This window comes from Panicum virgatum, chromosome 3N, assembly GCF_016808335.1.
Source record: "Panicum virgatum strain AP13 chromosome 3N, P.virgatum_v5, whole genome shotgun sequence".
In the NCBI taxonomy this organism is placed as follows: domain Eukaryota; kingdom Viridiplantae; phylum Streptophyta; class Magnoliopsida; order Poales; family Poaceae; genus Panicum; species Panicum virgatum.
This window is the reverse complement of record NC_053147.1, coordinates 28,413,619-28,440,772: the sequence shown is the minus strand read 5'-3', so window position 1 is coordinate 28,440,772 and position 27,154 is coordinate 28,413,619. Positions and strand designations below refer to the sequence as shown.

General features: G+C 47.6%; 2 protein-coding genes and 2 long non-coding RNA genes across 5 annotated transcripts; all 4 read right to left on the bottom strand.

Annotated features, from left to right (window-relative positions):
• Positions 1–1,821: 1,821 nt before the first annotated feature.
• LOC120665522 (pyruvate, phosphate dikinase 2-like) lies at positions 1,822–16,455 on the bottom strand. Of its 2 annotated transcripts, XM_039945115.1 has the most exons (21): positions 16,047–16,455; positions 15,656–15,921; positions 8,515–8,571; positions 8,177–8,410; positions 7,924–8,061; positions 6,777–6,939; positions 6,368–6,603; positions 6,084–6,212; positions 5,781–5,960; positions 5,520–5,657; positions 5,088–5,252; positions 4,773–4,934; positions 4,508–4,597; positions 4,260–4,398; positions 3,711–3,888; positions 3,425–3,554; positions 3,019–3,147; positions 2,707–2,844; positions 2,410–2,487; positions 2,240–2,331; positions 1,822–2,124 (listed from the first exon to the last, which is right to left on the bottom strand). In XM_039945115.1, the coding sequence occupies exons 1-21, from the start codon at positions 16,438–16,440 to the stop codon at positions 2,082–2,084; spliced, it is 3,279 nt and encodes a 1,092-aa protein (XP_039801049.1). In that variant the 5' UTR covers positions 16,441–16,455; the 3' UTR covers positions 1,822–2,081. The 2 variants fall into 2 exon arrangements, with proteins under 2 accessions (XP_039801049.1, XP_039801048.1); XM_039945114.1 differs by having other exon boundaries at positions 2,240–2,487.
• Positions 7,052–7,846, bottom strand: LOC120665526. The gene is made up of 2 exons (XR_005671199.1): positions 7,287–7,846; positions 7,052–7,195 (listed from the first exon to the last, which is right to left on the bottom strand). It is a non-coding gene; the product is annotated as an uncharacterized LOC120665526 (long non-coding RNA).
• A 1,552-nt stretch (positions 16,456–18,007) lies between the features above and the next one.
• On the bottom strand, positions 18,008–19,202 carry LOC120665525. Its single transcript, XR_005671198.1, has 2 exons — positions 18,744–19,202; positions 18,008–18,090 (listed from the first exon to the last, which is right to left on the bottom strand). It is a non-coding gene; the product is annotated as an uncharacterized LOC120665525 (long non-coding RNA).
• Positions 19,203–22,806: 3,604 nt separating this feature from the next.
• LOC120665521 (cytochrome P450 734A6-like) lies at positions 22,807–25,605 on the bottom strand. Its single transcript, XM_039945113.1, has 4 exons — positions 25,024–25,605; positions 24,187–24,431; positions 23,714–24,071; positions 22,807–23,600 (listed from the first exon to the last, which is right to left on the bottom strand). Exons 1-4 carry the CDS (start codon positions 25,531–25,533, stop codon positions 23,184–23,186), a joined length of 1,530 nt encoding a protein of 509 aa, XP_039801047.1. The 5' UTR covers positions 25,534–25,605; the 3' UTR covers positions 22,807–23,183.
• Positions 25,606–27,154: the final 1,549 nt, after the last annotated feature.

Sequence of the window (27,154 nt, the reverse complement as noted above, 5' to 3'; positions counted from 1 at the left end):
ATCATCGGCAATTTGATTCACAGTGAGTTTCTGTCCGCCAGCCATGGAGGAGTTGGAGGAGACCTCCAGCGCCTCGTCCTCTGCGAGATTCCGGTCACCATGATGCATCTCTGACACAAGTAAGAGGTAAAACAGAACCCCCTCATTGTCCTCTTTCTTTTCCCCCAAATTCCAAACCCTCTCATGCCCTTAATTATCATCAATTTGACTCATAGTGAGCTTCTGTCCACCTGCCATGGAGGAGCGAGTTTTTCAATTGGCAAGAGTCATACAAATTATTTTAATATATTGTGAATTCTCTCATGTATGCAACAAAATGTCAATAAAGATCAAGTATACACTAGATTATCATAATAATTTCTATATCAAAGAATGAATTAAACACTTTGTAGACAGCTAAATAAACAATCTGTTGTACAAACTGTCTGTTTAAACTGTCTATTTATCTTAAAAAGACGACAACTGTCTACACTGTTGTACATGCTCATGCCCTAAGCATGTACAACGGGGCCTCCTCCGTCGTCTGTGTGTTGTGGTTTTTGCAAAAATCCTCCTCGTTTCCCCTGGAGACGGCCGCGTCGTCGCCTCGCGAGGCGACGGCAAGGGCCCGTGGTCCGAGGCCAAATCGCCGGTGGAGGCAGCGTTGTAGGAGTCGTCTTCTCGAATCGATGTTGGACGCAAATCCCGTGCGGCCACACGCGGAATCAAGTATTCGCGCACGCAGGAGACCTGTGCATGGCGACGGCCGAGCGGGCGCCGCGCGGTGGCGAAAGAGGCTGGAACTCGGCGCCCGGTTGTCGGCGAGGCGGCGGGAGCGCTCGACGTCGCGTTCCTGACTTCCTGCATCACCCCACCTGGAGTCTCTCGTCTACATGGGCGCACTCAAGAGCTTCGCGCCGGCGGGAAGGCGACGCGCCGGACGCGGCTGGGCAGAGCCCCCGATGGGCAACGACAGCAGAAGAGCACGACGGAGGAGAGAAGAACATTGCAGAATCTCGTGGGCCGGGGAGCAGAAGAACCCCAATCTCGTGCCCGGTGGAAGAGAGCTCGGAGTGGAGAAAGAGAGACACAAGGCAGTCTGGAACACACCAGAGAGATCCAGCGTACGAGGATAATGCTAAGGGCAGTTTGGACTCTTTCTTTTTTTTATGCTTAATCTTAGCAAGAAATAATCCTAAAAACATTGCTATATTTATGGTGTATATGCTTGATCATTTTTATCGATCAACAACATAGTAGTATACACAAATTTTATTCACAATCGATCATGCCCTATATTAAAGAATTGGTACGCATTAAAGAATTAATAGACAACTTAATAGACATGAGTTGTATGCTCTGTATATTTAGCTGTCTTTTTGTATATTTAGCTGTCTTTTTGTGATGGGACATCATCATATAGACAGTAAGCTGTCTGTGGGTTGTACATAACGCCTCCTGTTCTTCCCAAGGTAAAACTGGGAAAGGTAAGAAACACCTAGTGGAGACTGGAGAGTGTATTTTCTTTACGTGCTTGACCACAAACTCAATCACTTGCATACATGAAAGGCTCTGCTTCCAGATTTCCTCACCACGGAAGCTACTGGTATCTCTTCAGCTTCATCATCCTCAGCACTAAGTTATCCTCTATAAGTTATTCGACTTATGTGCTCTCTTTCTTATAATAGTGGCTGGCTATGCAGAGGTCAGGATATTTGTATTCCTTTATTAAGAAAGTACCAATACTATGGGCTGCATTCATATTTTACATTTACCGTACCCATCTTGGCCAACAAATTTGAAATGCATCACTTCTATTAGCAACTCATACAAAGAAGCAAATTGACAGCACAGGTAATCGCCAATATATTCGATAGCTCTTCGTCATCATCGATGTTCAATTTGGTACTACATTACCATGGCAGTTCAAGGGAAATTCAGAACACCACCCATTAAGGCTTACATGCGCACCCACACGGAGAAGACTACATACAACAGCCTTTGCCAGGAAGCAGAGTTTCCACCGTTCCATGGCCCTGTATGATTATTCTTCACCAGATGCACCAACAGCTGGCGATCCGGTTGCCGATGAGGAGGTGCTCTCAGATGAGCACCTGAGCGGCAGCCAGCCTAGCGATCGGAACCCTGCAGAAAATAGTTTTCAGAAAAAAGCAGTTAAGACTTTGCTAGGATTAGCACAACCAAGAAGTAAATAGATATAACTCTGGGAGTTGGATCATGAGTTTATCTCTTGACCAACCTGAAAGGGGAGCAAGAAACGTAATCCAGCCCAGCCTTTGCGAAGAAAGCAACTGACAGAGGCTCCCCACCATGTTCTCCACAGATGCCCACCTGTTTGCAGACAGCACCAAATAATGAAACCATGAACTCTAAGGAAATAAAACAATGTCCACAAGTCCCAAAACTAACCTTCAGGTTAGGCCTAGTTTTGCGTCCCCTCTCTGTAGCTAACTTAACCAGCTCGCCCACTCCTCTCTGATCAAGCACCTGATATGTTTAACAACAAGCAATGGGCAAGTTAGTAGGTAGAATTTGACCAGAGCATGCACGTACACTGAAAGTCAAGAGGACATGGAAAATTTCTAGAGGACATGAGATGCTCAGATCTGTGAATGATGGGAATTATTCCCTTTAATTGAAAATAGAAGTGAATGATGGACAGGTCCATCATCTAAAATTGAGGGGTGAGGGTTGCTAAAATTTTACCTCAAAGGGATCATGTTGGAGGATACCCTGAGAAAGATAAATGGGGAGAAACTTCCCCACATCATCCCTGCTGTAGCCAAATGTCATCTGTGTAAGGTCGTTCGTCCCAAAAGAGAAGAATTCAGCCTGCTCTGCTATCTGTCAGGTTGTGAAACCAAAACAGCAATGTCAGATTTTAATATTTGCACTTCAAAAATTCGTACCATCACTTATTTCACATGTTTTCAACTCATGTAAAATATGGTCTACAAGCTAAATCTAAATAGCCACAATTTAAGACTTTTCTTATGGGAGTTTGGTAAAAACTCCTACCTCATCAGCCACTAGAGCTGCCCTGGGAATTTCAATCATAGTTCCAATTTTGTACTCAATGGTTTTACCCATAGCAGTGAAAACATTGTTAGCAGTTTGACGGATAAGGGCCACTTGATTCCCCAGTTCCTGCAAAAGTCAAATGTCAGATAGCTGAAAGGAAAAATCAAGTGACTGCAATAAACTTCGAATATAGAGAGACTAAATCTCAAGAAATGAATTTGATGGAAGAAAAATTAGGTGTTGGTTAACTTGATGTTTACATAAATGTGTTATATGATCACAGAAAATTTAAAATTACATATGTACAGAAATTAGTTGTTTATTCAATTTTTGGTTTTGTCATTTTGAACAGCATGACCTGCAGTAATACCATATGCATAAATAAGGAAATAAAGATGCATGCCTGAGGTGTTCCAACAAGAGGAACCATTATCTCTGGAAAAACTTGAACACCTTGGTTGGACATCGCTATAGCAGCTTCAAAGATGGCACGAGCTTGCATTTCTGTTAATTCAGGATACGATATACCAAGCCTGGAATTTTTAGCAATTCCAATATTAGTTCAGGTAAATATATACACGAGTTTGTTATTTTTTTCAATATTTCACTAACAAGATAGACATAACCTACAACTAAATTGATCAGGAGCAGGAAAAACTGATTTAATCGGTGATAGCAAGAAAACCGACCTGCACCCACGGAAACCAAGCATTGGATTTACTTCTGAAAGTTTTTCTATTCTTGCAAGGGCTTCCTCCTGATCGGCTCCAGTTTCAGCACACAATTCACTCACAATGTCTTCGACATTCCCTTCAGGAAGAAACTCATGGAGTGGGGGGTCCAGTAGCCGAATTGTCACTGGAAGCCCTGAAATGCAAAAACAAAAGTTCAAATCCGTCCTAAACTTTCAAAATACATACTGTGGAACTAATTACAATACATGTTTTCCAGTTGTTTACTGCCATATCTATTTCCATGAAACATGTTTTTTTTTAAGTGACCATGAAACATGTTACATATACCACTTGCTATAAATTACAAAAAAAAAAGAATAGCTAAATCATAGCGAAACTTTATGCTGCCAAGTTAAATAATTGATGTTAAACAATATGGTATTGGTCCAAGGTTGCCTATTTAACAAAGTTGCTTACTCCTGTTATGTTCAGTAAAACTAGTTCATCCAGTTCAATTGGAGATCATGTAAATAAATACGGCAATACACCATGATTTACACTTACCATCCATAGCACGGAAAATTCCTTCAAAGTCAGACCTCTGATAAGGCAAAAGACGATCTAGTGCCTTCTGCCTCAGTTCAAGTGTGGGAGCCATAATCATCTGCCTCACAGCCTTGATCCTCTCATCCGAAGCAAAGAACTGCCAGAGTGAGAAAAAGAACACGTGAGACTAGAACGGCAATTCAGAAAAAAGTAGGATTTCCAATACCCAAAATGAATTGGACAGCAACGAAGTGCTAAACACAGACCATGTGCTCCGTCCGGCATAGTCCAATTCCTTGCGCTCCATTGTTTCGTGCTGCCAGTGCATCCTCAGGAGTGTCCGCATTAGCCATAACCTAGAAGATGCAACACATGTACGGATAAGCATTTCTGTTGAAAAATGTGTAATGGGGTTGACTAGCTTTGAGCTCTCTGAAAAAACAAACCGATGCCCTTTTTAGTTGGTTTTAACTTCAGACAGTCTGTATGCATGTTACATCTTTTTTTTTATTTCTAGGGCTAGGATTTTACCTTCAGTTGCCTAACTTCATCTACCCAGGACATGAAGGTTTCCAAATCACCACTGAGGGCTGGTGGGGCAAGTGGCTGCTTCCCAAGGATCACTTCACCAGTTGATCCATTCAGTGATAGCCAATCGCCTTCATTCAGCACCTTGTCTCCAATCGCTACAGACTGTAAATGTAGACATACCAAAGTAAGAAAGCATCTCAATCCTTATAATCTCGTAAAGAACTTTAAAATGGCACAGTTCATTCTGTCTACGATCGATCACTTTCTATCTAATGAAACATTGGATGAGGATGTGCAAACAAGAACACAATTCACCTTCTCGGCATCATTTACGCGAACGCTTGAGCATCCCGAGACACAGCATTTTCCCCAGCCACGGGCTACCACAGCTGCATGAGAGGTCATGCCACCCCTTGCTGTAAGAATTCCAACTGCTGCGTGCATGCCACCAACATCCTCTGGGCTGGTCTCTGTCCTCACCTACATATTTGGCAAAGAAAAAAAAAATCTCAGGATGCAAAAGTTGAAGCAACACAATACGGAGCTTTCATACGCAGTTCAAAAAAGGCTGTCTCTGATAAGTGAGATTTTGGGCCTACTGCCTATAACTCCGCAAGCAACTATCCTAACATGTCCAGTAAATAGACAAGTTTTCCTCCATTAAAGATCTTTTCATCGAAATAAAAGTCCAAACCAAAATGACGCAAAAACTGCTGAATATTCTTTTTATTAAAAAATGGTATTTACCAGAATACAAGGTTTCCCTTGGGCATGCCATGCTTCAGCGTCCTCAGCAGTAAATACAATCTGGCCCACAGCAGCCCCAGGTGAAGCTGGCAATCCTGTAGCGATTACTTGATCCTTGTATGCTGCTATGTTCTCAAACTGTTTTTCATTAGATAAGATTAAAACAATGATGTCAGTGCATATCCAGTACTAATTATAAACTGAATTTCAAAAGTAGGGCACAATAGGTTTATGGGGCCATTCATGGTTACTATGGGTTACCTGAGGATGGAGAAGCTGGTCCAGGTGGCCTGGCTCTACCATCTTAATGGCTGAACGGCGATCAACAAGACCCTCATTGACCACGTCCACAGCAATCTTTACAGCTCCTTTGCCTGTGCGTTTCCCTGATCTGCACTGCAACATCCAGAGCCTATTTTCCTGAACAGTGAATTCAATATCCTGCATCATACATAAAAGGCAAGAAAGTCTGAGATCATGGCCAATGGCAATAATAGATATACTTAAATATGACTAAAAAATCAAATGGTGCAGTAAATTTTGAACATGCAAAAACTAAAGTACCATCATGTCTTTGTAGTGGCTCTCCAATATATTGCAGTTCTCAACTAGCTCTTCATAAGCCTGCGGCATCTGGGCCTTCATGGCATCAAGATCCTCTGGGGTTCTGATTCCAGCAACCACGTCCTCACCCTGAACAAGAAACACACACACACACACATTATATCACTGCATGTTTAATAGAACTTGGGTCAGGTAGTCTGATCAAACATGGCAGCATACATGCAGAGCAGCTAAGACTCAGAAATCAAATTGGAGCAATGTACAGAAACCGATCCGATCCATACCTGAGCATTCACCAGGAACTCGCCGTACAGCTTCTTCTCTCCAGTGCTAGGATTCCTGGTGAAGAGCACACCAGTGCCAGAAGTGTCCCCCATGTTGCCGAACACCATGGACTGCACGTTCACAGCAGTGCCTCGCAGGCCAGTGATCCCGTTAATGCTCCTGTACTTGTTGGCCCTGGGGCTGTCCCACGAGTTGAACACAGCCAACACTGCCAACTCAAGCTGCTTCTTGGGGTCTGCAGGACAAGCAAAGGTAAGTCATGCATGAGTTTGGTGCAAAGAAACAGCTTTAGTTTCAAATCAGACAATTTTTCACGCCCTGCAGATAGATATTATCTTGTTTCAAATCAGACACCCTACAGATACTATCGAGTGAGGGTACGGTGAAACTGCGTGAGCATGCATATACCTGAGGGAAATGGCTCCCCCTTAGCTTGGACGTAGACATCCTTGTACTGAGCCACCAGCTCTTTGAGGTCAGCGGCAGTGAGGTCATTGTCAAGCTCCACCCCCTTGGCTTCCTTCATGTGCTCAAGCTTCTCCTCGAACAGTGCATGGGGAATGTCCATGACCTGGTGGTAAACAAAGGAGCTTATTAGAGTGCAAAAACTACAGGACAAAAAATAATAATTCAGGCCGCCATGTCTGCTTTTGGTTTTCTACATTAAGGAATTATTTTCTTTCTTTCTTTCTTTTGCCTCATTAATCATCTTGTACCCATTTCCAAGTGAAAAAAAAAGAGTGTCAAACTCTGCTAGGGCGGTCGCGGTCATCATCGGTCCTTCAGTCCAACAAACGAGAGGGCGCACCTCCGGCATGCCGTACAGGCTGTGCTAACCGTCATGTGTTAATATAATATCAGCTCCGCCTACATGTTAATATCTGCAGATTGAGGAATATACATACTGTATGTGCGCACCTACAAATTATTTCTTTTAGCTGATACAACGATGCCGTCGTTGTGTTTCTTTCTTGAACCGTCAGTTTCCCTCGTCAAATTGCATTAGAAATAAACATTTTTTTATTTTAACTTTAAGAGAGAGAGAGATTTGGACCGTGCTTGTTGTTGGCGGCGAAGCACCGATGTGATTGGCCCAATCACTTCACTGGTTAACTCCAACGCTCCAGGACGGCCTATTAGCAGCTAGCCCGGACGTGCGGAATGATCCCAGCACAGTTCGGTTAACCCAAGAGAACAACAGAGCACACTGTACTGTGCCTCCAACCGTCCTGCTGCGTCCTACTCCTACCTGGCAAACAAACAGACGAAAACCCCTACGCTGGTGGGGCCCGTGGCCCACCAGCACCGGCGGCCGCGAGTGCGACGCGGGCAGCCGCCAAGCTGACGCGCGAGCCGGACGGACGCGGGTCACCCCCACGCCGACGGCGGCGGTCATGGGTCGATGCGCGCAAAACTAGGCAGACGCGCATCCTACCTCTAACCTACCTGCTAGCTATTAGTCGTACAAGTAAGCGAGTAGAGTGAGTGACCATCAACAACCGGACCGGATCGGAGCTAGCAATAGCTTGACATGCGAGCAGAGATGGGTACTCACGACGTTGCCGAACATGTCGAGGAAGCGGCGGTACGAGTCGTAGGCGAAGCGCTCGCCGCTCTTGGCGGCCAGGCCGGCGGCCACCTCGTCGTTGAGCCCCAGGTTGAGCACCGTGTCCATCATGCCGGGCATCGACACCTGCATGCATCAGCTGATCAGCATCACAGTGATTTTCACAGTTCCAAGCGCGCGGCCGGGACGGCGGCTCATCGATCAGCAGGACGCCCTGCGCCTGCGCGCGTGCTCAGCTCACCGCGGCGCCGGAGCGGACGGAGAGCAGGAGCGGGCGCTGCGGGTCGCCGAGGCGCGCGCCCATGTACTCCTCCACCCACGCCAGGCCGTCGAGGATCTCGGCCCACAGCCCCGCGGGCAGCGACCGCCCGGCCTCCTGGTACTGCTGGCACGCCTCCGTCGACACCGTGAACCCCGGCGGCACCGACAGCCCGATGCTCGACATCTCCGCCAGGTTCGCGCCCTTGCCGCCCAGCTGCACGTCCACACGTCGCCACGGATCAGAACACCAGATCACCAACCATGTGTAAGAGTACGAGACACGAGAGCAGAGCACCAGTAGTGCGGCGTAGTACTCACCAGGTCCTTCATGCCCCTGTTGCCCTCGCTCTTGCCCTTGCCGAAGGGGAACACCCTCTGCACAGCCACACATTGAGCGGGCGCCATTGTTAGCTACCTCGAGCACTCGGCTGCTCAAAGAGATGCTATAAAACAAACACACAGGGAGGAGGGAGCGAGAGCGGTGGGTGATGAAGCAGAGCCCCGCCCGCGGCCTCTATTTATAGCAGCCGGCGAGCTGAGGCCGTGGAGGTGACGCTACCAGCCCACCACGCCACGAACCAACAGTCCAACAGTGCCAAGAAACTTGCAAGCATGCCACACTTTTATTTGTTCTTTCACTCACAAACCCAGGTTCAGCGGCCCATCGCAAGCAAAAAAAAGGAAAGAAAAGAAAAGAAAGCGAAACGCGTGGGCACAAATTCGGTTGGGGCAAAAATCCCAGCTCGGATGAGATTTACACGTACGAAACTAGTAGCAGCTTGCAGAGTTGGAGGTGATCTCAAGGCAAGTGAAAAGGGAGGGGAAAAAAGCTCCCGCTGATCCCAACACGTCACGATTGCAGCTGCTGTCTGGACCTCTGAAATTGAATTGGTCTTCGTCTCATCCACGACGTTGGGTGAGTCATGATCGTCGATATGTAGAAACATGTAACGGACGGCATACGTGCAAGACACCAACGCTCTGTTTCGGTGTACGAGCTTCTCACTTTGGTTTTCTGATGATGAAAATACTGCTGCTGCGCAGGCTGTTTTATCTTTCCCCAAACCGGGTGCGAGCTGGTTTTCAGTGGTTGTGCGTGTTCCAGCATATTTTTCGTTAAGAGATAAACCCGTGGTACTCGTATTTGTAAGCGGTTCCAGGTGAGACCTCTTGAAAATTTAAACTGCTTTATATGGAACTAGTGTGCGCATATCTTAAAAAAAACATGCATATATAGCCGCATCAATTGAACTATAAATGATCTAAAGTATAAGAAAAAAACTGAAGTAAAATTCGCATTCTAACTACAAGTCTACCTAACGCTGCGCCTGGTACAGTCCAAGAACACCACCGTCACCGTACCCTTGTTCCATCCTCAGGAGAGAGAGAAAAAAAGCTCTGGAACTTAACTGCTCATACGTGTACCGCCGGCATACGTGACGCGGTGCGTGCAAGCCGGAGGGCCCTTTCTGTTTCATGAAGGACACACGGTGATGGACTTTTTTGCCTACTTAATTAGAGCGTGAACTGTTTTTTTTTAATTTCCTCTCTACTATTTTTTTTCTGAAATGTATGCAGTCTGAATTCCTCGAGCTCCAAACAGGTCCTGAAACTCCTAATAAGGAAGTTTCTTGCTTACTAAGTGCAGCCTCGCAGATGGCGAATTCAAATTGTGATTGACACCGGCTAGCTCAGAGGTGTGAAACGGGCATACCATTCTTCAGTCGCACGCACGGGTACTTGGTTTTGGCTGGGACAGTAGGAGTAAGACAAGGCCGGTCCGGGGGTCGTCGAGTGTGGAGCACACGTCGGCGGCCAGGCAGAGCATGGCTGCGCAGCGGATAGCGTCGTCCGCCGTGGCCGGATGGGGTGCGTGCGTGCGTGCTCCCTCCGTCTCGTGCGCGCCGGGCGACGGGGCTCGCAGCTCAGCAACACGTCCGCCCCTGCCCTATCGGCAGGATCTAACGATGAGGAGGAGAGCCTACGCCACGCGGAGTCAGAGATCGGCGTGGCGCGGCGGCCGGCCGGGGACCTGGCCTGACTGGACACGCGACCGGACCGTGGTGCCGTGCGCGCGCGCGCGCGCCGCGACAACAACCATCCGGGCAGCGGGGTGGGGGGCACGCCGCCGGCTGCCGCAAACCCGCGGGCGCGCGGCCGTCCCCGCCTGGTATGAAGGAACTGGTATCCCGTTAGTTCGCCGGCTCGCCCCAGTCCACGGCGTAGGAGCAGAGCGCCGTGCGAGCATGTGCCGGCCGGCGAGGCGACGCAGCGCGCCGTGCAGGAGAATGACAGGCGCGGGTGTCTGCTTGCCGCGCGCCATGCGCCAGCCGCTCTCTGCTGCCGTGGCTTCGTCCGCGGCGCATCCGTGCCGCCGGTAAAATTACGGCAGCACAACACGCTGCCAGCAGCCGTGTGCAGCTTAGAAAAAAAAAAGAACAGAAACTAAAATTCTCAGGGCAGTCCTGAAGAATTTTATCCGGATCCTCCTACTCATTGGTGAATGAAGTGGACCGCCGTTGCTACGCAATCCACAAGGAAAATGGCGCGCATCCCGTGGAAAATCACGAAAAACTGGATCTCGCTGCAAAATCTCATCCAGGGAGGGGAACTATAGGCAAAACGTGTTCCATGTGTTTAATCAAATGGGCAACTCAAAAGTGAACTTCAATGCAGCACAGCTGAGATAGTCCACAGCTCTGCGTCACAACGTTTTCTAAGATAAACTTGTTTTAGCCCAAACTCTATCTTAATGAGTTGTATCGAAGTATGGTTAATAGGGTTGATGACTTTTCATTAACGCTTCAGTTCATAATATGTTGCTGCAGACTGCATCAGATAGCAGTTGTTTATGGTTCACGACTCTCTGAAATATGTTTCAAAATTATTTCTTCTTTCTGAGAGCTTATAACCACAGCAAATTGTCAGGATTGCTAAAATGAGGGCTAAATATGTTTGTTTCCACAACTTTTTGCAGTTTAAGTGTTTTGTTTTTCTGGCAAAAATTTTCCAGACATCATCAGAAATTTGTTTCTTAAAAAATTATGTAAACGTCCTCTATCACATATTGTTCAAACTGAAATTATTGAACAATATGGCACCTGAGTTTTTTTATGTCGGAATATGGCATCTGACAATTCATTCAGTCAAATAATTTCAGATGGAAACCCCCTACTATTTACCCTTTTAAAAAAATAGAGGGATGGGTTTGAATCGTGAATTATTACGGTATCACCTACTACCCCTTATTTTAAGCCAAATTATCATGTACCACTTTATGCAGCTTTTAGCATATGTCGAAGTCAATGAGATTTCCGGGGCCTTATGGCCTCAATCCCAACCACATTATTCGCTGTGTTCGTTTGGCTGTGACGAATGGCTGGTGCTGATTTGTTATGAGATAATAGTACTGTTGACTGGCTGTTAGCTGGTGGCTGGTGCTGATTTAGTATGAGAGCTAGCTGGTTGGCTGACAAGCCAAGCAAACACAGCGAATTGAAGTTGAAAGATGCAAGCCATGGGGGGGCAAACCTTGGACAATATTCAGACAAGACAACCGCAGAACGAGTACCTCTCAGCATCCCTAGCTAGTCTGCCCCTGATTATTCTCGGTAGAATTTGTGGAGAAGTGGGGAAATGCATGTATGAATGAACCTCCGCTGCTGCATGCCAGAAAACGCCATTCGCGCATGCATCGCTGCACGAAACCCCCCGTGATTTCTCGGACAGTCGGACGCCGTAGCCGCAGAAGGAAGGTACTTTCGATTCTTGTTCTCGCTCGCGCCGATGCAGCAAAACGTCAGCCAGGCCACTTGCAGGATGGTCGAGCACTCTACCGGCGTAAACAAATTGCTAGGCTGCCAAGGTGCATTTGGCCCCTGTCCAACCGGGGATTCCATGCCCGATTCCTTTCACACCCCCTGTGTGTGAGCCAAGCCATGGAAAAAAAAACTCCTTGAATGGGCAGAGGTGAGGTGCGATCTGTTTTTCTGGTTTTGGTGAAACCATGGGCTTGACGTGATGCAATCCAGCGTGCGGCAGCTTATCTTTATCCTTATCTAAGGTAATTAGAGTCACCACAAAATAGACGGCGTCACTCTATACTGATAGTCATGCGGCAGCTTGTCTTATGCTCCGAGGATTCCAAATAATGGATCGGAGTGATTCAGCAGTTTAGACCTATGATCTTGTTGAACTCGTGAGTCTCATGTGCCAACCCTGGGTTTTTCTTTTTCTTTTTCTTTTTTCTTTTTGCCTACATGTAGATAGTTGGCATGCCGGAACAGGGCACGATTGAGTGACAAGGAGAGCATTCGAATATAAGGGATTATTACTACTCATATCCCACTTTGTACTAAAATGTGTATTTACAAGTTGCCCAAAAAAGCACAGGAGATTCAAGTCTACTAGACTTGACACCGTGTTTGTGTCACATAAATGAAGCTATTTTGCCACATAATTTTGTGATAGCTTGGGTGGATGTGGCTAATTTACGGTCAACCGCACGGAGGAGCTCCGTGCTGTCGATTTTCCGACCGTTGTTTTTTTCCATTTATAGAATTTTTTTTGTCATTTTCTGATTAAATTTTTTTAAAAAAAAATTCAAGAAAAATTTTGGAGACCAAAAAACATTTCTAACAAAATAGGAGAGCAGAAAAAAATTTCAAGAAAAAAAATTGGAGAGCAGAAAAATTTCAAAGAATTTTTTTTGCATCATTAAAAAAATATTCATTTGAAAAATCAAAAAGGAATTAAAAAATTGTTGAAAATTTTTTCCAAAAAAAAAATGGATCTGGCGTGGCCGGCGCCCGCCTCCCGCCGCGCCTCCGGCCACGCCGCGCCTCCCACTTCCGGCCGCCGGCCCGCGCCTCCCGCCGCAGGTCCCGCTTTGCCTCCGGCCGCCGGCCCGTGCCTCCCGCCTCCCGCCGCAGGTCCCGCCGCGCCTCCGGCCGCCGGCCCCGCCGCGCCTCCAGCCTCCCGGCGGCGGCGGCACCGGGCCTCCCACCGCTGGCCGCCATGGAGAGATTAAGCAGAGGGGAGAGAGGAAGGGGGAGAGGGAGGAAGCCACGCCCGCGGCCGGGATCCAGAGGAAGGGGGAGGGGGAGGAAGCCACGCCCGCGGCCGGGATCCAGAGAAAGGGGGGCTCGCGGAGAGAGGTGAGGGAGGCGAGGTCGCTGGGTGCCGACGGCTGATGCAGATTTGGCCCGCTCTCCAACGCCGGGGGGCACAGGAAGCCGCGCCGCGCGCACGGGGCCGGACCTGTGGGGCAGGGGAGGAGGTGCCCCGGGTGGATGGAGGAAGGGGGAAAGTTTCTCTGGAGAAGGAAGAGGGCAGTGAGCGATGCGGGGGTCGATCGTAAGTTTCGAAACTTACGGTCACCCGTAGACTCAGCATTGCGGTTCAGGACTAGGCCTGATCATGGCTGAGTCGGGACAAAGAAAAATCTGGCATTTTTTCTTTGGCCCGACCCGATCAGCCGACCGGACTTTTTGGTTTGAGCTCGATCTGACTATGTTGTTGGGTCGGGCTAAATCAAAAAAAAAATTATAATTTTCAAGCTAGATCAGATTTTTTTTCAGGTTTCGAGTTAAAAAAAAATTATACCCCATGCTTAGTCCAATTTTCGTTGTGGATCAAAAATTTCAGCCCAAACCCAGCCTTTATATTATTGGGTTGGGTCATGTTTTATTTTTTTCAAACAGGACGGATTGGGTTTGTCTGGTTGCCCGGCCCGTGATCAGGCCTACCAGAGACTCAGAGAAGTTTAGTTGTACCCTGTCTCCCACAGGAGATTGAAGTCTTACTTAGGTTTGACGCCGTGTTTATCACATAAATGCAACTATTTTGGATCGACTCAATTCATCTCGGTTTTTCAAACAAATAGAGCCGAGTCCTATTTTTATCTCGTTGGTCGTTGCCTTAGCAAGCCAGCTCGTTTCATCGGCTTATTGGGCTCAATATAATGACTATACCAAATTCCAGCTCTATTAGCACTGTGGTAGTGTGGTGTTGTTACGATTGTCTAAATTCTATAATGACTTCCCATCCCATAGACATGTCAAATTTAATATTGATAAGATAAACTTCGAGCCGCAAAACATCTATACTCTTCTCAGTTTACTGACACGTATCAGTGATTTTTGTAGTGTCATCGTCAGATATTATTTAGATAGTATCAAATTAATATGCTTAAAAATGGTATATAATTAGTATCATCCCTGATTCTACGTTCTTACTTCTTAACACTAATGTCAGGTTATTCTTGGCTCATTATCCAAATGAGCTGGCTTGAGCTTTACAAACGAGCCAAGCCAAAACTGTGCTTTTAACTAGTTATCCATAAAGGAACTGATCTGTTTCTGCTCTGCGTCTGGTGCTGAAGAAAGGATGCGGCAGGGTATATACTGTCGAAGAAAGCTCTCGAAGTGGAGATATTTACTGCTACAGTAACATCGCAAGTGGGATGAATACAGGTGGTTGATTTACCATCTGACGGTAGAAGTCGTTTTTACCGACGTGGACGGCCTTCCCTTGCGCCGTGGGAACGAACTTTCATCTATAGAAATTGGCGTATAACACATGGACTGTTTCTGTTTGGATTTTGGAGTGATGGTGGGTCTTGTCAGCGGAGGAGAGGGCCCAGCCACTTTTTCGAAGAAAAAAAAGAGAGAGAGAGGAGAGGGCCCATCCAAGCCCAAAAAAGAGAGGAAACGCTACCGCGGCCATTGTGCGGTTGTGCCGTCTATTTTAGCAGGTATGTGGAAGACGATAGCAGAATTCTTCCAATCCAAACTGATCTTCTTGTTCCGGTAGACCGTACACTTTAGTCAAATATGCTCAACTATGTAATCTTCGTTGGCACAAGATATAACTAGTATGCAATTCAAACATGTTTTTTGATCTATCGAGCTTTCACTTTCTTTTTAATATAATATAATATGTAGCTCTCCTACCTGTTCATTGTAAAAAAAATCAAATATGTTCTTCCTCTTTTATAACATAATTTACAGCTCTCCGGTCAGGTTGGGTTCATTTTTTGTAAAAAAAAATTCAAAAGAGGAGCACGGAGAATATTTTGCTATAGGCCCAAAACGGGTATTTTGCACTCTTAATTCATTATCGCTTCACTTTGTGTGACGGTGGTAAGAGAGGAGTGGGAACTTCACTACTGTTGCCTATTGAGCCGACGCACAGTCATTTGGTAGGAGAAAAGAAAAACAACCATAACAGAATTCAGAACGGCAGCTGTTGAATCCCGTTTGCAGTCACTGGGCTGTGACTGTGAGCTTGCAGCGGTTTGTTTGGTCCACCCTTGTGAAGTTGTGATGGATACAAATTCAACCAAATTAAAACTTCCTCTAACGGAACTGTCCCCAGACCTACTCGCAACCTCCTGCCAGACCAAGCGCTCGCGGCAATCGGCAGCAAGAGAATCCAGTTGTAAGAGTTGCGCGGTTACCTTCGTCGCCGTAATCGGCGCGGCGTCGGCGACGGCGTTGGCAGGCGCGCAATGCTGGCCGCGGCCGGAGACGGAGCCGGAGCCGGAGGCGGAGGCGGAGGCGGACACGGAGCGGATGACGCCCCGTTTGGCGTTCCGGGCCCTCGGCGCCGCGACCGATTGGCGGCCGGCGGGCGCCTCCCTGCCGTTCAAGCACGGCATCTGCAGGCCGCAGACAGCCCTGGAAACCGACGCCATCCTCCCAGCCCTGTCTCCTGCGCTCCCACCTATCACGCCCAATTCATGTGGAGGCGTCAGCTCGATCGGGGCGCCATGGTCAGGAGGAGTTCAGGATTCACGGGCGAGCAGAAGAAGAAGAAGAACCCGGTGAGCTCTGGCTGCGAGAGCTTACCTGACCAGGAAGAGTGAGGCTGGAGAAGCGTGGAAGGTCGGGGTGTGTGTGTGTGTGGGGCGGGAGCGCGCGAGCGCGGCAAATGAGAGACGAGCAGGGTGGATCCCGGCGCCCGGACTATAAAGTTTCCGTGCGGCGGCCCCCGGCCATGTGGCGCGGCGGGGTTCACAGGCGCCCCCGTCGCCACCTTATCCCGGCGCCCGGAACACGCCGCGGCGCGGCCTGTGGCTCCGGACGCCGAGGCTCCCGGCTCCAGGGAATCCCTTAGGCCCGGCGCGCGCGAGTGGATGTGGCCTCCCGGCTCCAGGAAATCCCTTTGGCCCGGCGCGCGGGTGGATGTGGCGCCCGTGCGATGGGGAATCCGTGGTGTCGCGCACGGCCTGCGGCGGCCCATCACAGCCTCACAGGCGCGCGCTACGGGCCAACGCGACCTGTATGGGCTGTATGCAGCGACGCAGCCGCACGCAAGTGGTTAAAACTCGGTTGTTTTTTCGTTGTAGTGTCGCTCGATTTTTTTATTTTTTATTGACGTCGGTATTGGAGAAAGCAAAACTGGGTGGTGACGCATATGTAAATTTCAAGAAATAGGGAACAGGAAAATTTGACTGAAAATAGAAGATGGAACAGTCAAAACTGTCTCGCCTAGGCTCGCCATGACCACTCAAAGCGCAGCAGCATCCAGAAACTAGCAAAATGGAACCCAGTAATTCTATCTCATCACTCTCCCCGAATCAAGGACATGAACCTAGGGTCCGTTTGGATGTCCAGAATTGAAACTCAGATCTAGCAATTAAATTAAATAGGAAATGAATAACGAAGAATATGATTCCAATCAATTTTCTTGTTTGGATAATTGGATGAAAATAGAAACATTTTCTTATAATTAAATTCCAAAACTCGTTTGGGTGTTAAAATATTTTGAAATATTTAAAGTCAGATTACGCTCTGTTCGTTTGGCTTGTCAGCCAACCAGCCAGCAGTACTGTTCTCTCATACTAAATCAGCACCAGCCACCAACTACCAGCCAGTCAGCAGTACTGTTCTCTCATAACAAATCAGCACCAGCCAACAACCACAGCCAAGCGAACACAACGTTTAATATACACTCAAACCTCAAGACACACGTTGCCATCTTACCTTCTTACCCTCCCTTCCTCTGCTCTCACTCTCGCTCTCCCTCTCTAGGCAGCAGCAAGAACGACCAAGTCTCCCTCTCTCTTGATCACTCCTTTCTTTCTAGCATTTCTGATTGATCCCCTCTCACTCTATCTTTACATAGGAAGTAGTTCACTCTCTCTCAAGATCTTTTCAATAAATTTCTTGAATTATGTTGAGCTCGATCCACTTGCCTCCTTGTTTTTCCTGCAAGAATTATGCCGTGAATCCAAAGTATTAGCTAATACAAAAGATGAGCACACAACACAGTAGCAAAGAAAAAGACATGCATGTGTTCAGAGTCCATTATGCTAGTCCATGTCTAAACCACAAGAGCTTACTCATATAACTCAGAAATGGAAAAGCACATGCAGATTGGAAAAGGAGCTCTTTTGAGGCTATGCAAAAGACAGATATGCAAAACAGAAATGGAAAAAGAGAGCTAACCTGGAACTACTACTGACTGATAAGCGAATCCATTGCTTATCAGTCATTACAAATAAAAATATTTCTATCGCACTGCACAGGGGGCATACGCCAGGTGCCAAATATTACTCCACTACGAGTCATATTTTCCCCCAAAGATGAGGCTGATCTTACATGCATGTGTTAGAGTGAATTATGCTAGTCCATGTTTAAACCACAAAAGCTTACAAATTCAACTCAGAAATGGTGCATCAACACAACCTGAGGAAACTTCTACTGGCCTTCTACCTGCTACTGTAAAAAGCACAAAGTATATGACAGAAAAGAATGTATCCAGAGTAGAAAATTTTGCAGCCAGATAGAAACATGGACAGTACTCACTTCTTAACAAAAGAAAGAGTCCTGCTACAAAACTTAAGATCTCATTTGAGAACTTGCACAGATTCCTTCAGAAAGAAATAACCTGCTTTTATAAAAAAAAAAGCCAGAACCCCATCAAAATTCATGGGTTTCAAACATGCCATAAATTGCAAGTGCTCTACTACACCAGTAATACCACACAACACATGAACATCAACAGGTGATCTCGACCATTATCCTCAAACAGCCATTGAACATGCAGTAATGGTTCAAGAATAAATCAACCTCAGGATCAGGGCTAATCTGCTGCCACCAGATAATAGCTACTGTAAGTAATAAGCAAGTGACAAAGACAGTTGTATTCCTGCATCTAAACTAATTCATGTACCTACTTTATTATTGGCAACAGGGATGGAAATTCGTGTCTTTTTCATGTACTTCACTACTTCAGGTTAACCTGAAACTCGAGTTAGAACAGGGGAAGGAAACAGCTCCCCAGCCCCCTGGAATCTAAATCAATCTAGCTACACTTCAATAAATCAACCAACCTGGTGCTTCAGTGAGAGAAGCGAATATATATCTATGCATCATATATGATTCGTGTCGGAAAAAAGAAGATAGCTTACTTATTTGGCAGATCACATCAGATACATTTTTTTTACCAGAGGCAGTGGCTTAGAAGGCGCTCAAAGCCAATAATCACACATCAGTCTCACATGAAGAACAAATAGCTCGACGGGGAAGATGAGATCTCACCTTCAGAACTAGGATGTACCCAGGCTCGGGACTCTAGCGGCGGCCGGATCTTTGCTCGGAGATGGGCAGCCGGACTCTTTACTCGGCGACGACGGACGGGCTTGCGGGATCGCCTCAGGCGGGAAGGCGGCGGAATCTCGTTTGACTCCGTGGAGTCCCTACTGCAGCGGCAACCAGGAGCGGCGGCCGGCGGTGGAATCCCGTTTTCCTCCTTCGAGCCCGACAGTAGCAGTAGCAGCCACGACCGGCGGCGGCGACGGAAACCATAGCCGCCATGCATGGCGTGAGCGAACCGAGTCGAGGCGCTCGGGAACGAGGCAGCCAGTCACTAGTGAGACAACGAGGTTCGGGAGGAATCACTTTCTACTTTTTAGCCCACGAATTGGATGCAGGCCACGACTCCGGGGTCTGGAACTGGAAACGCTTGGAAAGTTTTTTTCGAATTCCGGGTGCAGCCAAACAGGCTGACCAAGAAAACTGTTTCAATTCATCTCATTTCCATAGATCCAAACAGACACAGCCTATTCTAGGTCTAGCCAATGAGCTCTATAGATGACATGAAGATAACAATCCTCCCGAGAAAAGATGAAGGTGATGACAGCAACTTTATGGCGACAGTGATAGACAAAAACTAAAACATACTGTACCTTGATCTTAGAAATTGTCCCATTAATTTGATCTGACCCAAATAGGTGACACCTTGCATAAAAAAAAGTTGAAACAGAAATGGATATTTTTGAACGATACACATACATCGACATTTCAAATTGATAAAATAGAACAAAGATAAAACAATACATTCAGGTAGTCCGAATATCCGAAGATATCTTGACCTTCATTGGTTTTTCAGTGTCTCCGGTGTCAGCAAATTCATCAAGTAACACATCATGTATGCCAGACATCTATTGAAGCAAAAAATAAATATTCGAATAAAATGCTACGACTAAGAGTGGTGTAATAAAGCCGGTGCTCAAAAATAAAATTACACAAAAAGCTAGTACATGAGTCAGCAAATATAAAATAAAAGTTAAATAATCATGCATGAAACCACTCACTAGAATTATTACATAGAAAACAGAACACATCGAATTTATCTTTTCAATCCATGAATACTTACAATTGTTACACGTTATACAAAGAAATTACTTGACGCATGACACTAATCTCTCTGCCTCCTTAATCCTAAAGTCGAGTTGAGATATATATGATGGCACCGCTGTAGCCTGTATCTTTGGCCACTTGGGCCAGAAGCAGGGGCGGATCCAACGTGAGCCCCCCTGCCCCCATGGATCCAATGGACACCCCCCCCCCCACACACACACATACACACAAAAGCCCCTCAAGAATTTTCAACCATGAATGAAGAGGAGGAAGAAAAGAAGGAAGATGAAGAAGAAAAAGTGAGGAGGGAAAAAAAAAGAGAAAATTAGCCCCCCTAAATTGAGATTCTAGATTCGCCACTGGCCGGAAGGGGCAGCCTTGCAGGTGCCTAGCCAAGCCAACGATAGTGCATGTCAGAGACGCGTAGCGGCAACATCCATCGACCCCCGCAACATTTGCACGCAAGCACAGGCCACAAGCACGCTAATCGGCCGGTCTGTGAAAGAACGTGTCAGAAGTGGAAGAAACAACACCGATATTGTGGCGTAAAAAATCGACTGACAACGCAAAATGATCATCATTCGAACATGGTTAAGAATATCTTGTGTTTGTACACCCACTAATTCCTTCTTTTTTATATATCCTCTTGCTTTATTTTAAATTTAGTTTTCATTCTTCTCTTACTTCCTATGCTTAATTTATCTCTTCATTTTTCCATGCATCATAGTATTAGTTTCATGTCCACCTTTTATTTGTTACAGGTGTACAAACTTTTATTTCTGATCTTGAATAGTTTGTTCCTGGTGAACATGTATTTATTCTAGAAGTTCATATAATTTATTTGCTTCATAAACTAAATTGTTTGATGACAAAAGTAATTTACACGCTATGTTTATCATTCACTTCTGAGGATAATTAGTTCACGATGTGCATACATTTGTTCTTCATCCAGAATTATTTGTTCGAGCATAGACCTATCAACTTATGCAAAGTAGTGTACAATTGTTTGTAACATTAAATTATTTTACTATATATAATAATTTGTTTGCATTTGCCATAAATTATTTAGGGTGTTTAATTTCTACAGTTTGTTCTATTTAAAGAACCGTTCGTGATGTTCATTATTTTATTTGTAATACAATATTATTTAGTTATACGTCTAGTCCTTTTGTTCGAAGAAGATAATAATTTATTCAAGTTGCTGAATTATTTGTTTGTAGTGGTAAATATCTTGCTTGGTATAAAAAATATTAAAGATATTATTCAAAAATTTGTGGTGTCTTACTGTAGGAAACACGATGGTGCAATTATAATTTAATTTTGATGCACTGTTTAAAATTAATAGATTTTTTGTTTGAAACGCTATTTGTACATGGATGATGTCATTAATATTAAGTATGCATGCACGAATGCACTATTTTATTTTTTTGTGCGGCACTACCTTCGTCCTAGAATATACTATTTTTAGATTTTCTCCAAATCAAATCTTTTAAACTTCGACAGGAGATGGTAAAAAGAACTATAAAGATTGACAACATAAAAGTGATCAGTTTATTCATAAATCATAATGAACATGTAACATTTTATATTTAAAATTGATTATTTTTAAAGATATTATTGATCAAAACTAAAAATATTTGATATTTATTAAATTAAAAGTTATTATATTTTAAGACGGAGGTAGTATTAATTTAGGTAGCTGGATCCAATAACAAATAACTGCACCCCGTGTGATCGCCGTGAAACGGGCGAGAGAAAGAGCGGTGCGCGCGCGCTGCCGCGCTCCGCGGGCGCCACCCCCCACGTCTCCGCGCCTTCACTCGTTTCCGCGGCGTGCCAACAGGGCACCACCCCCGCCACCCCGGGCACGAACGAGGCCACCCACCACGCCGGCCTTTAAAGCGGCGGAGGAGACGCGCGGAGGCGACCGGCGTATAGAAGCAAAAAAAATCGTTAGGCACGACCGGCGCCGGGAGAGGGGGTGGAAGTGGAAGCTTCCCTCGCCGAAGCCCCCCCTCCTCCGCCAACGCACCACGCGCGCGTGTGGCGCCGATGGGGACGGAGGTGCTACGCCCGCACGACTGCCTCGCCCGCGCCAGGCGGCCGCTGCGCCCCGGCCCCGCCGGGAGGCGGGCGGCGGCGCGCCACCAGGGCCCGCGCCACGGCGCGCGCGGCGGCGACGCGCGGGGCCCCTCCGCGTCCGCGGCGGCGGTGGCCGCGCCGAGGCAGGTCCGGACCAAGGTGGCGGCCGCGGAGGCGTACGCGGGCCCGGCGTTCGGCGCCATGTCGCCGTTGCCGCGGGCGCTGCCGCTGCCGCGGTTCCCCGCCAGGACGGCCGCCGACGCGGCGGCGGCGGCGCCGGTCGTGGACGACGCCGCCACGCGGGAGCTTCGGCGGCTGCTGGGGCTCCACTGACGTAAGACCAGGCGAGCTTGTCAAGAGAGTAAAGGGGGAGGTAGCCTTGGCTGTCCCTGAGCCCAGCAACACGTACGCGCGAGATTTCAGACCTACGCGTGGTGTCTCGTCCATTGATCCGTTCCGGTCGGTTCGCGGCCCCTGTTTCTCCGGCGGTGGTGCTCGGCCCGGCCGTGCCGTGGCGCGCCGGCTTCAAAAGTGCCCTCCCTTGCCTGATTTTTTTTTTTGTGAAAGGGCAAAGGGAGGCGAGGAGCGGTGGCTCGGCCGTCAGAGACACACAGGGACAGGGAGGGAGCTAAACGTGCTACAGGCCTACAGCCTACAGGGGAGAGACGCCATTTTCATGTCATGTGGTTAATTTAATCTGATTAAATTAAAGGAAAGTCTTTAGACATCCTGCTGCTTCTTGATCGGAGTTCCTTTCCTCGCCTTCTACATTGTCAGTTAATTTCCTCTAAAACTTTGACAGAAATCTAGGTTAGTTTGGTCTACAAATTTCATGGGATATTGCGCAACTTGTTGGTGGCCAAGAGTCCCTCCAGAAATGTGGCTGGAAACGGAAAGCATTGGAATTTTATTCGATCTGATCATTCACAATTCGACAATTACAAAGCAAAAGGACAATCACAAGCCTTATGCGAGAATTTCGACAAACCCAAGCACATAATCCTGGTAAGGAGGTTCACAGTTACAGAATCTTATTTGCAGTAGAATCATGCAGGTTCAAGATGGTCTCTGTACAGTAAAAAATGCGCTTTTAGCATCAAGTGTTTGTAGCCTTTAGCAATCACTGTACAGAACAAGTCTACTCTATATAGGTCTTTCAAGAAAGATTGAAACAAGCAGAGGCCTCATGCCTCCTTCAGACTACTCGCAAAGGCACAGAAACCTTATGCCCTTATTAGCTACCACATAGAAGGAGGCTCATATCTTCTGGACAAGCACTTGAGCACCGTACTGGGGTTGCAGGGTCATCACCATCATTGGTGCATGAACATAGGATGGGGAGACAGTAAACGCAAATCGTTGAAGGGTCATTGCAAGTGCGACCTTGGCCTCAACCATTGCAAGATTCTGGCCAACGCAGATTGTAGGACCGATCCCAAAGGGAAAGTAAGCACCAAGGTGATAGCTCTTGCCATCTGCAAACCTTAGTGGATTAAACTCCTCTGCATCGGTACCCCAGACATCACGGTCATGGTGAATGTCAATAATAGGGAAGTCAAATCGTGTGCCAGCCGGGATGTCTAGTTCACCCAGCTTGATATCCCTTGTGGCAGTCCTATTGATGAATAGAGCTGGAGGATAAAGCCTCAGGGTTTCTTTTAACACCATAGTTACCTGATCTCATTTCAACATAACAAAAGCGTTACTCATTACATTGTTCAAGCAAAAAGATAGTATCAACTCAGAAGAACTAAAAATGTATGAATGATTAAAATAGATAGACTCACAATTTTAAGATTGCTCAGGTTTTCTGCATTAGGGTGCTCATGCTTTCCACACACTTTAAGAACTTCGTCACGGGCCTTATCTTGCCACTCTTGATGCAATGCAAGAAGAAGCGTTGCCCATGTCAACAAGTTAGCTGTTGTTTCCTTCCCAGCAAAGTAAAATGTCTTGCACTCATGAATTATCTCATCAATTCCCATTTTGAATTCACTCCCTGCTTTGCTGGCTGATAGCATTAACCCAAGCAAATTTTTGGAATCCTCACACTTTCTTCCATTGATTTCAATCAATTTGCGCAAGGAACATTGGATTTCTGTGTTCAACCTCTGCCTTGTTCGGTTCTTTTTTGTTGGTACAAACCTATGGGCAAAAGGTCATATGGCGTATATACAATGATGTATGATGTATCTATAAAGAAGCCATGCTATTTCAAGAGCATGTGTCCCAGGAAAGCAACGGAAAGAGACAATCTCACCTGAAGCCAGGAATATAAACAGTCCTCATTGCTAGAAGAGCAAGTTTCATCTGCTCCTCTTGCAATTGAAAAATTCTTTTTCCCTCCTCGTAGCTACTTCCAAATGCCACACAGGAAATGACATCTGCACTCAAAGTGTGGAATCCTTTGTGGACATCGATCTCAAACTCACTGCGGCTTTCACCTTCGGCCTTCCATTTGTCCAGCACAGATGAGGCGGTAGCTGCTATTTCTGGTATCCAGGCCTACGAAGACAAATATTCAGTTTAGCTCCCGAAAGCACAAAACGATCATCAGATACCCATCGACCACAGGCATAGCTTAAGGAGTTAGGATATACTGTAACTGTACATTTTGCTATAACTTTAAGTATAAAAAGTGGATCTTTAACCAATCCATACTCTTCTTGTACATTATTAAAAATGAAGTTAAGTTCCACACTTGTCACATCAAAGGAGCATCTGAATCAGTGTTACTGGGGTGTAACATTTTCAGCCAAATTGACTGAAAGTTCTTTTTCAAAAAATTGACTGAAAAAGTCTATTATTGTCTTTATCAACAAAAGCAAACCTAGAACTTCCATAAATGAGAGTTAAATAACGCTGGTCTCACATATGACACAACTATAACAACTTAAGTTTACATTAGCAGCACAAGATTTTGCCAAGATGAACGAGTTCTGTACTTCTGTGACCAGTAAGGTAGTGACATACACCCTATAGGCTAATAGTTGTTGAGATAAAAAAAAATTGCTACCAATGTGTTACATTCTATATCAGATAGGAGTATATCACCAGTTTTCATGTCTCAAGTCAAGTTCAAGAAACGCATCCTCACCTTCACCCTCTCCATGTTGAACGCCGGCGCAATCACACGACGGTGCCGTGCCCACGTCTCCCCGGTGAGCCCGGTGAGCCCCTCGCCGATGAGCTGCCTGGCGAGCGGATTGTTGCCGCCGGCGCCCGCCTTGTCGAAGGCCCCCGTGGAGTCGGTCATCGCGGCCTTCACGAGCTCCGGGTCGGAGAGCACCAGCCGCGGGCGGGGCCCGAACCAGTACACGAACGGCCGGCCGTACCGCGCCGGCCAGACGCTGTACTGCGGCGTGGCGCGGGCGACGACGCCGTCGTGGCGGAAGGAGTCGAGGGGCTTGGATCGGGCGGCGGCCAGCAGTGCGCGGTAGTCGGCCGCGTTGCCGGAGAGCAGGCTCCGCGGTGGCCACCTGATGCCCTGCCGCCGGAGGCGGCGCTCCAGGCGGAGCGGGACCCAGAGGAAGGAGTGGAGCAGGCGGAGCACGTACTGGGCGGCCGCGACAAGCGCGGCGAGGAGGACGGAGGAGAGTGTTGCCATTGCTTGCCAGCACTACTCTGTTACGCTGCGGGCTGCGATGCTTGGTGCGGGGAATTGGCTCCGATGCAGGAGAAGCATCGCGTTGACTAAGCGGGCCGCTGTTTTTGACCTTTTTTAAGTGCGAAGCCAGAGCCAACGGGCAACAGGTACACCGTACACGTCAGCCCGTCAGCCGGGTCAGCCAGCCTTCAGGCCACGACAAGATAAATGAAAAAGAAGATTCCTTGGAGCCTGCAATGGCATCATACCGGTTTCAGATCTGTCGGGTATCACGATTAGAGACATCCTATCGAGGTACTGAGATAGCTTAAAAAATGCAAGCACCTGTTAAAACAACTGGGCCCACAAAGTCCAACAGCCTGCTTCCCATTCGGAAGAAAGGAAAAAACTCAAAGAAACCTAGCATGCGGCCCATTCACATCCCATCTCCGCCTCGCTCGAGGCCACCCCTCGGCACAAGGGACAAACGGCCCTGCCGCCCAACCACTCGCCGTACGAAGGCCTTAAAAGCCAGCCACTCTGCCACGGCGCCCAGGACAGGTGGCGTCAAGCCGCCACTCCCACAGTTGATGTGACCGGGGTCCCATCTGCCGACTTCGGTCACCGCTCCGCCATCCCGGAGCTGTAGCAGCACTGTGGGACATGCGACGCGGGACAAGACAGGCTCGGCACTGCTCCCGTTACTGTTCTGCCGACACCGACCATCCGGACTCGCCTCCCACTGGGGAAGGGGTCCGGCGACGTCATGTGTCCTTCCGAGAGGGGCGCTCAGCACGCACGGGCGGAGCACCGGCCCTCCCCCATAGAGGAGCCCGGGACCTCCACGCGTCCCCCGGATCTCCTAGTGTGCACGCCCGCACTCCGACCAGGGGGTACGGGGCCACCGCGCGCCCCACTGCCGCTGGCACATGCAGGACCCTAGTCCGCAGGGCCCACCAAATGCCACCGCGCCGTATATAGAAGACCATACTTCAGCGACGACCATGCCGCCTGCAAGGACACTGCAGGACGACCGGCGCGATCTTCGCAGGACCAAGGACGATATCCAGGACGATTGCGACGCACGCCGCCTTCCCACAGTGTACTTCCTACAGTGTTCGGTCACTGTACCCCCGCAATTCAGGGGGAAACGACGACTTCCATGCCCCACTCATGTGCACCGCCCCTCCTTGTAACTATAAAAGGAAGAGGCGGGCTTCCTTTAGCGGGGGCTCTCTGGTTTTTCTCTGGTACTAGCGCACACTCTCTCTGAGGACGCTTAGACGCTCCCAGAGGTGATCCATCATCATTTGCGCTCCGGCATCCCTATTTGCCACGTTCAACCCCTCTTCTAGCAGAGACTTGGGAGCTTCCCTCCCTCTCTCGCCTCGCTTGTATCCCCTACTACAAGCACTCCGGGTGCAAGATAATACAGTGCCCTCGCACACCCCCTTTGCTGGACGTACGGCCCCAAGGCCGAAACCAGGATAAACCGTGTGTTACTGTGTTGCCTCTTGCATCATCATCTGGGACGAGGAATCACGCAGCATTTACTAGTTGGGATCCGGCCCGCCGGGTCGGGACACTGACAGTTGGCTCGCCAGGTAGGGGCACGCTGCGTGACATTTCTCTACTGTTCCCA